Below are 12,577 nucleotides of genomic sequence, written 5' to 3'. Positions count from 1 at the left end.
ACCTCTCTTGTTACTGTGACCAAACACTTGACAAGAATCAGTTTAAGGGGGAAAGGGTTTGAGGGTAAAGTCTGAAAAAAAATCAAAAGGAAAGGAAATGACATGATTGCTCCTAGGTATGGTGGAGGAGAAAGTTTATCTACAATAAACTTCTCTTTCAGAATAGGATAAACCTTGTTTTCAAAGGATTTACCCAGCCCTGGAGGCTGACTCCAAAGGGATAAGGAAATATTCAGGGATTAAAGAAAATTATGTAGAATATTTACTGAATTTTGTAATTTAGCTCTGTTGGGAATGAATTCTGGAGATTCGAAAAGATCTCAGGTGTTTTGACTCCTTGGTTCCTTTCATTGAGTCTGTGATAGTCACAAAATACAAGTCATGACAGTCTTGAGAAATTGACTTGAAATTGGTTTTTACTAATAAAGCATGCTTACATCACAATTTTTTTTTAAGATTTATTTATTTTATGAATGTGAGTACACAGTTGCTGTGATCAGCCTCCCACAATGCATAGGATGATACTTACCGAGCCATTTTTCAGCTTCAAATGTCAGTAGTGCCAATGTTGACAATTATGAGATAGAGGTGTTAGGAACAGAAGGTTATAAGGCTCAGTTTATGTTTCGATAATGCGGCTTTGATATGAACATGTGGCATAAGTCAGATAAAATATGGCTGACACTGGACATGGGGGAAGAGGGCTATGACTCAGCACAAAATGTCTGACACTGAATGTCCAGGCAACCCCAAATATACAGTGATGTAATCAATCTGTAGTATAACTATTTCTTGACACTTTTGTACAATTCTATAGAAATGTGGGTTTGAGGTCAGGTCCCTGGTCCCCTAGCCTCTGCCTTTGCTAGCCTGCTTATGTCAATCCATCTGTAAGCCTGTAGGATTGTGGAGACACAAAATTGTTAGTAGCAAGTTTGGAACTGTGGTCAGAATAAAAAGAAAGGAAAAGAAGAATCTTATGAAACAATATAACCCTATGTGATACATACATACATACATACATACACACACGTGTGTGTGTATCACATTGTGGTTTAGGAATCGGTTTTATAATCACATCTATCTACCTACCTATCTATTTATCATCTATCATCTACTATCTATCATCTATCTTCTATCAATCATCATATATCTACTATCATCTATCTATATCTAGCTACCACCTATCTGCTATTTATCATCTATTATCATGTACTTACTATCAATCATCTATCAGCTATCCTCTATGTATATCTATTTACCTATTTACTATCTATCTATCTATCTATCATCTATCTATCTATCTATCTATCTATCTATCTATCTATCATTCATCTATTTATAATCTACCTATCATATCTATCATTTGTCTATCTATTATCTATCTATCATCTATCTATCTATATATCATCTATCATCTATCTATCTATCTATCTATCTATCTATCTATCTATCTATCTATCATCTATCTATCTATAATCTGCTGTAAACGCAGGTGGAAATACTGAATTCACAGACCCAAGTGAGGGGACAGGGACTTTAATAGAAAACCCAGCAATGCCGACAAGAACACAGTCAGTAAATGTTGAAACTAAGCTGACGCTCTCCATAGAAGGAGAGGGTATTGTGGGCAATGAGAGGGACTAGGCTCTGAGTTGAGAGCAGCACTCCCAGCTGTGGTTCCAGTAGACCCATCTTGTAGTGTCTGCGATCCCAGGACCTTTGTTTTATGTCAGGAGGTTGACTATCTAGATGGTAAGTGAGGGATGTGACTCAGTTATCTTACCTGCTCCAAGATGGCAGATCTGCTCGTTGGTTGTGTGATCTTTCAAAACCTGGGAAGATGCTATAAAAATGTGGAGATGACAAAAGACACCAAGTTCATAAAATCCACACTGGTGTGGTTTAGCAATCAGTTTTATAATCATTGGAGTATTTTACGTATATTTTTATTTCAAAGTGTTTGAAAGAAACTCAACACACTGGATAATCTCATTAAAATCTGAAATGTTCAATTAGGTCTAGCCTCCTCATGACTTTTAAAGGTAGACTTGGCTTCAATACTGTCAACAGTATTAAAATTCTTATGGTAATCCAGTTTAGTACAGCCTTTAAGTTTGATTTGTTGTCAGAACTGCTTGTGACATAGTCAGATTTTGCTATTTTGGTTTGTAAATCTACCTGGTTTTTGAGGCATCTGGGAGGAACAGATGTGTATATCAAATGCTGGAGAGATTACAATAACTCAATTCATAAATTAATCATTTAAACTTATAAGTCAATTAGTCATATTCAAATAAAAAGGTGACCATATATATTTATATAAAAACATTAGATTTACCATAAAATCTTTTTTCCAGTCTTTTAAAGACAGGCTCTCACATATCTGAACTGGCTTTGAACTTACCATGTACACAAGGATGACCTCCAGGTCTTGATCCTCCTGCCTTCACTTTCCAAGTGTTGGTATCAGAGGTGAATATCATATTTTTTCCTTGTTTTTCATAACAAGATGTCCAAAGTGACCTCAGAAACAGCTAACAATGGTTTCTAATATATCTAATTAAAACCTCATTTCCTAGGCATATATTTCTTAGTGAACAAATGACCACAGGCATGTAAAAGCTCAAATGTGACCAGCAAACATTCAAGAGGTAAAGGATACAAGCAAAAGTAACTCTTGGTCCATGCTGGCTTCTGGTTCCTACCGTGTAACTCCCACCACTGAGTGTTTATTTCATGAGATGCTGAGTGTTGGGACTTAATGCAGGTAAAGATCTTCCCTAACCCCCAACCCCCGCAAAAAAATCCCACACTCTTTTTGGAGTCAATTGTTTTATTGTTATTACTTTTACACTGAGGAGACTTAGTTACATAAAGTATGTTCAGTAAGTTATCAGTAGTACACGCACAAGGATGCAGACAGTGGAACATGGAAGAAAACCCTTTATCAGAGTGAGACCACGTGACCCTAGCACACCACTCCAAACCGCCTATGTACAGGTGCCATCCGAATTCCAGTTATGTACAGACAGAGTCACAAAGTAAATGACACGGAGTCGCTGTACGTCTAGCCAGCCAGAGAAAACTGCTCACAACAAACACAAAATGACAAAGATGACTTTAAAGTGCATCCCCTGGAGTCTGGAGGGGTGAAGACAGGGGCTAAGATGCTTCTTTAGTATGCAGGCAAACAAGGGCCATATGAGACCTGGACCACCCCTAAAAAGATCCTTCACAAAAATGGCATTTCGATATGTTTTGATCTTTCCAAAATATATTCATTTAAGAATTCTAAAAATTGGTTTATTCTTTTGATTGGCATAGTAAATGTACATATTTATGAGGTGCAATATCATGACCAAATCTGGGTTATAGGCTCTTCTGTAGTGTATGGAAAAGGTTTGGTTGGCAGTAATTGATTGTGTATCCCCAAACAGAAGATCCTGAGCACATTTGTATATTTTTAACATAACCCATTTAAAAGGTAGGTTATACCTTGTAGGGTATATATCTATGTTGGGATCAACATTAATAATATTTCTGTTTTAAAACTATATAACTTATCTTTTCTTTTGTGCTAGCAGTAGCTTCATCGAACCAAGAGGATAGTGTTTGTCCCCCTTGTTTTGAGACAGAGTTTTATGTAGACAAAGATGACCAGGAGCTTCCAATCCTCCTGCCTCTACCTCCTCACTTCTCTAATTACAAGTGTGTCACCATGCCTGGTTTGCGAGTAATATTTTTTTTCATGCACCCCTCTGAGTCTGCATTGTGAAGATGGAAGCTGTTGCTATGGAGACTTGAAAGAACAAGGTTAGTTACAGGGACCAAGGTGGACTCTGCCAAACTCAACAGAAGCTCTCTCTATTCTTGACGGACAGTCTGACTCTCTGAGAACCTTGGGCAGCCTGTGATAGACGAATGTCGTCGACCCTGCATTCAGATATTTTTCTTTAGGGCAAGTTGTCTATTTAAGCCCAAGATTACCGACGGAGTTGTTCTATTAATACTGGGGCTTGTATAGATGACTTAGCTACCCTGCTGTGGTGGATTGTTCTAGGCTATTATGTGCCCCATCATCTCAGCTTTCACTCCGATTGCATTACAAAGTGAAATATTAAGGGTTTTAGTCTTGAGAACGAACAACTCACCATCCCCAGTGAGAAACTATGTTTTGACAGAAAAGAAAATTGACCACCCAGCACATCATGAAATCTGTTGTTTTTGTTTGTCCTCCCAGGGATGTATACAAATATAGGTATAAGATATTATCGACAGGTTGTATATCTGCTTGCCATTTTTATAAGGGAACTTCTTAGATCCATCACATATTTATGTAAAAACAGAAGCACATCCTAATTTTTCCAGGCATGTTTGGTAATCATCCGTTCCAATCTCCACATGGGTGAATCTTGCTTAACATAGCAAATGGATTCCTGAAAAATAATCTAGGATTTTTAAAAGGAAATATTTTCAGTGCAAAAGTGGAACTTGCTATTTAAAGAAATCATGCAATGAGCTGCTTTGAAAATGAAGAATTCTTCCACGAAATGAATAATTCCTTTGATTTTCAAAGTTTGATTAAAATACATACCTAAAATTTTTTAGTCAATTAGGATTGTCTAAAACAGTAGTTTAAGTAATAAAAATGGAACAGATAAACTTCATTTTACAACGAACAACACACAGAATGACCCGTGGACTGTTTATTGACTATATCCAGAAGCCCTGAATATATGCATTATTGGTATTTTATGGCTTTAATTAAGACAATTGTCTCTTATGAAATACTATAAAGTGCAATATTAAAAAAATTAAAAAACCTAAAAGGCATCCTTTGTCCTTCAGTTTTATCCTGATGATAAGAATTGGAGACTCATTGAATTAAACTGACAAGGAATTCTCTGCCCTTAGTTCACACATGCAATTTCATTCTGGAAATGATTTTATTCTGGGATTCAGACTTATTTCACTTTTTCTCTTGTTTGTGTGTATGTAACACGATTTAAGAAAATTAGTTATCTTTTTGGCTAGCTGAGAGTTTTAGAGACCTGTCAGTGTCCAAGGCCTTCATTATTTATATATCCATTATGAAAAAACTGCAACCAAAGAGAAAATTCTCATCTTTGAGTGACCAGTTTCACAGGTCAGGAAGTGACCTTACTGTTTCTATCAACCTACTGCATGAGGAAGTAAACACACTGTGGGACTCACAACAAGAGGAGCTCCAAGCCTTTCCCTGACCTCCCATTTGAAATGACTTCCTTCCAGTAAGTAACATAGGCAAGCACAAACCCAGATGTAGCTCCTTTCCTGTTTCCTTTTTGACTATTATGGAACGAAGATGCAATATACAAAAAGAGTTGCAACCTTGACCTCACCTCTATGATAATGCTGTGCCCAGTGTTCATCTTGACACCAGACAACTCCCATTGGTACTGTATTCAAGTCTACTGGTCCTTGGAAGGTATTTGCACTATTGTGAGCCTCTGTGGTTATGGATTCTGCCTGCCATTCAACAGCAATTAGAATAGACTCCTTCAGGGATTAGTCGTGCATAGGAAGATGCTATTGGGGGTAAAAGTCTAGAACTTTCGAATATTTACACTGAGGAGGAACAGTGACATCAGCAGGAAGAAAAGGAAGAGGAGAAAAAGGAGGAGGAGGAGGAAGAAAACACCTAAACAAACAAACAAACAAACAAACAAGCAAAAATTCAAGGATGCTTCTGATGAAAATAGGTATAGGGTCCCACAGTGGCAACTTTCAACCATGTCATGGATAAAGATCAAAAAGTGTTCAAAAGCAGTTGACTTCTGCCACAAAGGAAACACAAAAAACCAAACCAAACCAAACCAACCAAACAAAAAATGGTGAAGTCATCAGCTGTAGAGTCTTAGGGTTAAGCTGGGTGGAGACTCTTCTATCAGTGTTAAACACTGACTTTGGTTACTCTAGGAACACTTGATATCCCATGATGACTCACTATCAGTGGTCCTTTGTACTACAGCAACCAGAAAACAGATTCCCCTAGTGGAATCAGTTTCTGGTGGGAGTCCATGCAAGTCCACAGCACTCCTTCATCCTTAGGTACTTATTAGTTTTCCAGTCCAGCCCATCAGTCTTTTAGGAAAAGTGCTTTGGCTTAGGCACCATGCTTCTCCATTCAGTTGCTCTCTGTACAATAATTTGAACCCAGGAGCTTAAACTTTCAGGACGAGGTTGGTCTTTCAAAGCCTGGCTAGGTCATGCACTTGTTTGTCCTTTGTGTGGTCCTCTCTCCCACCCTTAAGAAAACTCACGAACAAGATTAAAGACTTCGGTGCCATTTAGGTAGTTTAAAGCGAGGTTGATTGTCTATGTGTGGGAAAGGCTTGTGGATGCATGCTGTCTGGGCGGTCTACGTGGGAAGCAAGCTACTTCCAGATGTAGCGAATGTGAGGACATCTGTGATTGCACAGAAGCCTATGTCCTTCTTGCTGCAGCAACCACAGCCTCTGTGGACCCAAAGTGCCCAGTGACATGAGAAAAATAGCTCGAAGGTGCAATAATATGTTTTGGATCTGAGCTGGCTGTATTTCCTTTATTGCTTTTCTTAGCTATATATTTCAAGGAATATGAAGCTGTGAGATTAAAAAGGACCACAAAGATCCAAAGGCAGTAAACTAAACTCAGACAGACACTGGGGCAAGGCACAGGTACCTTTCTTTCCTGAGTCCTTCATTTGACATGTGCTTTTCAAATAAATGTAGAACATGTATACACTCTAGTAATTGTTTAAAAATGTCTGCTATTTGTAACCGCATTAAACATCATAGATATATTTTGGTTGCTTTCTTAGGAATCCTATCACAAGTAAATTATTTTCTCTCCCCTATTTCCCCTTTGATTTTTATATTTTCCTACCAACTCTCTCTTAATGGGAAGACCTTGTCTGCTAAATGAAAAGAATGTTGTGAGAGGCACGGGAGTTGATGATGATAGCTTAAAAATTATTAGGTCAGGCGAACATGTAAGAGTGGTTGTTGGTTTCTATAGCATGCTTTTTCTGGAACAGACCTGCTGTCTGTAACATGCTACTTGCTGGAGTCCCAATCTTTCCAGGTGCAAGGAAGAATATAACTTGCGTGTGTTCCTGTGCACTTGAGCCTGTGTGTGTGTTTTATGAAAGCCCACTGAAATTCTCTGAAATTCTTCATTTAGACAGGCATCAAACCCTATCAAATGCTTCAGAGCAATTCTCTCAATAGAATACTTCAGATTCCATCTTCCCCTCTGACTGGCCACTAGTTCTAACAGTTGTCTCTTCAGTGATCAACTCTCTGTTACGGTGGTCTGGGAGTGGATAACCTTCTTTTATAGACCCTACCTTACTTCATCTAAAGTCACAGAGGCATTTCAAAGATGTGGAAAGTGGTGGTGTAGGGAAGGCAGCCAACTCTCTCTGGCCAGGAGCACATGTATGTTGTCACCAAAAATCTAATCACGGAGGCAGCTGTGTTTTGCTGAAAGGCCTCCAAACCACCTGACTTGTGTCTTCCCTATAAAATAAATTCTAATGGTCCCTGTTAGAGGCTTTGCAAAGCATTTTCCTTGAACATGAGATGGTCCTTGCCTCCTTTCATGCCACTAATGTGAGGCTTCAGACACTCTGCATCATCTGCCGAGCTGATGAGTAACCCCATCCCTGGTCCTCTGTACATGTACTCTGCCCTGTTGACTCTGTCTGGCATGTTTAGGTCCTGGGAAGTTGAATAACACCATTAATCTCATGCTTCATCCCATCAGGAACTGGCCGGATCTAGAGGGCAGGTGAATGTGTCATGGACACTCTCAAATGCAAATCTAGGACTTTCTATTTTAGAATTCTCAGTCTGAACCAAGTATCTCTCCTGTTCCAGGGTTGCCTAAGGCTATAGGAGAGGTGGCAGGAAGCAAGATTGGCTTGGCTTTCTTCGAACAAATGGACCCATTTGGGTACAATTCCTTTATTTTAGGATGAGTGTAAAATTTTGGCTCAAACTTTTGATATTATTTTATACTCTGCTCCAGAGAAGAAAAGAGACAGCAGTCTAAATTTTTTTCTCCCATATCTCTTGTTGCATATTTTTGCTTCTCTGAAAGCATTAGGGATACAGCTGGCCATTTCCTTTATTTTGTAGGATGAAGTGTTCGAATGGTAAGCAAATGTTTGTGTGTATGTATATGTGCACAGAATAAAAAAAAATCCTTTCGTTAAAAAATGTTCACTTTGGTTGGTGTGTGCACGAGTTTCCTCTTCCTTGACTGTCAAATTTGATGCTCTTTGCTTTGGGATTTCAAATGTGATTGGGCCAATAGGGTGATGACATCATTGATATTGTTTGTCAGCAGATCTAGTACACTTGCACACATTGTCATGCAAGAAAGAAATTGGAGATGATCTGACTCTATCCTGTAGGAAGCAGTTTTACAGTGATGTGAATGATTCCAGGACAACATATGGCCACATAGCCACACATTCCTCAACCAAGACAGCAAGAGCCAGCGGTGGGTGGTGCCTGCACCTCTCAGGGACAGGAACACCATGGAAGTGGGGACTGGCTTTGGGAACGTTGTCTTCTCAAAGCAACTTTTTGTTAAATACTACAACCCTCCCTCTGAAGCAGAACCCCCAGCTCTTAGGCACCTGGAGTGCTTCCTGGCTTCTTGCTGAGGAAGGGATTGTAATGGTGGGAGCAGACATTCTGTGACCTTTCTTACTTTACAGTCTATTTGTAGTTGGTTTAAAAAGAATAATTCGTTTTAAGCAATAAACCAACCAGAAAAAAGAATTTATCCAACAATCATCATGCTCTCATCCAAGCAGCCAGGACAAGAATCTGAGATTTTAAAATTGAAAACTCACGTTTCCTTTGTCTTTCTCTGTAAGGAAGCAGCACAAATGCTTGCCCCATACAAAGTCCAACCCTTGATAAATGGGGCATGGCTTTCTCTTTCACCATTGAAAACCCAACTCTGCATTGTTGGAGAGACTTGAAAGCCAGTTTCTTAGGCGGCAGAACTTTTTATTTCATGTGTCCTCAGGGGGCCTCCACTTTGAAGTGCCTTTTGCTTATGAGTGAAGGGAGGGGAGAGGCTTGGCTCTGCCTGCTGTTGCCATGCTCTGTAAATGGAGTGTCTGTAGATGGAATGCTGAACTTGAGCTGGGGTATTGGGTTATCCGACCTTTTTAATTCAGCTTTGAGTTCTGTATCCTGCCTCCCTGTGTTAAGGGGTGTTCACAACAATCAGAAAAGGCAGAATGCCAGATCAGGTTGTGAATACGCGGTGACATTCTCCGGGTATGATGTGTGCCGATTTACACGCAGGTGGCCACCCTCTATTCACTTGTTCAGTTGATTTTAAGGAGAAAGGATGGTTTAGGGAAATGAAAAACTCTGCATATTTTTTTTTCAATTTAATTGGCTGCCAGCCAGCCCCATTTTCTACCGAAATAAACCTGAGAAGTCACACAAGATGTCAGACAGGACTTAGGGACACTCAGTGAATGAGTTGACCCCATGTGAAGCTAAGCAAGATATCAGAGTGACTGCTTCCAAGTAGTGTAAAGAAACGATGGAGCATGTGTAGTCTCCACTGTGCTTGGAACGCTAGAGTTTTAGATGGGGTTATGATGGGAGGTGGGATACAGGTGTTGCGTGGGTCTACACACCAAATGCATGACACAGGACTTGGAAACTGTTCTGGGGTTGGGGTGGGGAAGGTGGGGCACACACCAAATGGTTAAATGCCTCTGCAGACAAACCTGAACTGCCTCAAGCAAACACTGTCAGTCGTTAGTTTAGATCCCCTGGGAACGATCTTTAGACACTGCAGCCCTTTGTGACCACACTGAGAAATGCTCTAAGGAGCTAGGCCCTTATGTTCCCATTGGGTGGCAGCCTCCACTGAGCACCTCTGCTGGATGGTGTTTCTCAGCACACATCTCAGCACTCTTGGCAGGACTTTGGACTGTGTGGGAGCCCTTGGGATTAAAGAGTGTCAGATGACAGTCACGGCTAAGATTGCCCTTGCTCGCTTGATGATAATGGGCCATGCACTGGAACATGAGAGGCTCAGTTTTTATAATTTTTGCTGTCCTAGAAAAGCACTAATTTGGTTTTTCATTCATATCATCTACTTGCATGCTGGGGCATCACAACAAAACAAAACAAAACAAAACAAAACAAAACAAAACAACAGCCTCACCCTCGCGGCGGGGGCCCCCCCCCCGTTGTCACTCAGTCTGAGTTTTACCTCTGTCTTACAGAATCTCGGGGGTTCTCAGAGCACCCCAGTGGGGATGAACAGGGTGATTCTTTTTGGCTTATGAGAGTATTTTAGAGGTTCTAACTGGGGCTCCCACAGACTCCCTCGATTAAGCTTTCCTTTCCTCAAAGTATTTCACTGAACTTAGTACATCCAAAGCAGGCTAGAGATCACAGCAAAGAACACTGTGCCTACTGATTCTGTTAACTCAGCTTCTGTACTTGAGGGGCAAAGCACAAACTGAAGGTCGAAGGTTGATGCCCCTCTTCAAATAGGTACTATAAATATGCTAGAACTATCCCTGAAAAGATGCATTTGCACTTAAATATATATGTTTATAATATATATATAATTTTCTTTGTTTGTGTACAGTTATATATTAATCTATAGGTATAGGAGGAGAGGTATATAGTACAGAAACAGGCAAGATTTGTATGCTCATGTGTATATATTTATAATATTTATATGTATGTATAGCCTCTGTCCTCTTTTGTGTCATCACAATAAATGTACCTCCGACCAGCGAGGAGTACCTGTCAGTGATGGAGAGACGGTCCTTGTTGTCTCTTACACGGAGCCCTTTCCGCAGGCAAGGGAGAGGTGCCTGTGAAGTGAATGGCCCCGTGGGAATCCATCCTTCCTCCAACCTTCCAAAGGAGGGACACTTGCCTCCCAGGGCTGTGCACAAGCTGCCTCTTCTCAAGACTGCAAGGAGCCTGGAGCCCAGAGCCGGGAGGGACCATCCATGCTGCTGGTTTAAGATATGGCTTTTCCACTAGATGGAGACAGGGCACTCGAGAACTTTGTCTTCCAGGAGGACGCTGACCACCAGGAACACGAAGTAGAGGCCAAACATGATGAAGCCGAGGATTTTGTTCATCCGCCATTTGCAGAGGGCGATGGAGAGAATGACAAAAAGCAACATGATGAAGAGAAGGACGATGGCACAGAAGAGGCCATTGCTGCTGACAGTCACTGGCTTGAATCTGTGGATGATAGTGTAGAGCAGCCAGGGCAGTGGGAGCCTGAGAGGAAGAGAAGCAGGCAGGAGAGGAGGGACAGGGAACAGTCAGGTGTGGTGAAGAAGCACCATAAGATGCCTGTCTAAGCTCGAGGAGGATGACACTTTAGGGACACTAGGACAAATGATTGGCTCAGAAAGCTATGTAAAGAAGTCAGGGGACCCTTGGACTCTTGACCAACTTCTTGACTGATTTGTTCTCTAGTGGACAGCATCAAAGATGTGACTGCTACAGGTGAATTTGATTCAAATTAGTTTTTGTTTTGTTTCTAGAGGAGATTACAAGGTACTCCCAGCCCTAAGAGGTGAACTGAGATTTGCATGGGGTGAGGGGAGGAGAGGGCATCAGAAAAAAGCATACAGGCATGTACCCTTAGAGCCTCTAATTTTCAGAATGGAGACGGAGTAACAAGAACTTCTTTGAGAACCTAAGATGCAGTAAGGTGGGAGCCAAAGCATAATCTGGCAGTCTGAAGGTTATTCTGGGGAAGATGGATGGTGACAATCATTTACTAAAAAGGGTCTTGGGTTGGGCATAGTGGCACATGCCTTTAATCCCGGAACTCAGGAGGCAGAGGCAGGCCTGTCTCTGTAAGTTTTGAGGCCAACCTGGTGGTCTACAGAGTGAGTTCCAGGACAGTTAGAACTACATAGTGAGACCCCGGTCTCACTTTGTAGTAAAAAAAAAAAAAACCCAACCAACCAACCAACCAAACAACCAACCAAACAACCTACCTAACAAAGGGTCTTAAATTTATAATGGATTTTAAGAACTTTATTATAGATTTTCCGACTAGTTTTCTTGCTTTGAACCAACTTTTGAAATCTGACAACACTCATTCTCTCCTAATCAGAGTGCTGACTTTGACAATCATGAGGAAGAACAGTTGCTGGGAACCACATAGGAGTTAGTCAACTGAGCTTTGTTGGAAACATGGCTGGAAACATCTGGTTCCAGTGGTGTACTGCCATCTGGAGGCAGCTCTGTGGCATGCAGCCAGTTTCAGCTGAGCATGGTTAGGAAGGTTCAGTTATGGCCTGGTTTCTGGGATGTTTGGGAGGAAGTAACCTTCTGAATCACAAAGTTTTAAAATTTTCTAATGGAAAAGCAAATAGGACATAAGCATGCTTTTCTTTTCTTTCCTTTCCCTTTCTTTCTCTCCCTCTCCCTCTCCCTCTCCCTCTCCCTCTCCCTCTCCCTCTCCCTCTCCCTCTCCCTCTCCCTCTCCCTCTCCCTCTCCCCCTCCCCCTCCCCCTCCCCTC

General features: G+C 41.0%; 1 protein-coding gene and 1 pseudogene across 4 annotated transcripts in view; both read right to left on the bottom strand.

The window, feature by feature from the left end:
* Positions 1-537, bottom strand: part of LOC114626002 — a 41,116-nt pseudogene extending 40,579 nt beyond the window's left edge.
* Positions 538-11,068: 10,531 nt separating this feature from the next.
* Slc24a2 (solute carrier family 24 member 2) overlaps positions 11,069-12,577 on the bottom strand; it is a 229,467-nt gene continuing 227,958 nt past the window's right edge. For all 4 annotated transcript variants that reach the window (XM_028773374.1, XM_028773375.1, XM_028773376.1 and 1 more), the window contains one exon: positions 11,069-11,318. In XM_028773374.1, coding sequence (XP_028629207.1) covers positions 11,069-11,318 — 250 coding nt within the window. The remainder of the gene's footprint in view (positions 11,319-12,577) is intronic.

Source organism: Grammomys surdaster, unplaced genomic scaffold (genome assembly GCF_004785775.1).
Source record: "Grammomys surdaster isolate TR1022 unplaced genomic scaffold, NIH_TR_1.0 225, whole genome shotgun sequence".
Classification (NCBI taxonomy): Eukaryota; Metazoa; Chordata; class Mammalia; order Rodentia; family Muridae; genus Grammomys; species Grammomys surdaster.
Note: the sequence above shows the minus strand (reverse complement) of the source record. Positions and strands in the feature narration are given on the sequence as shown.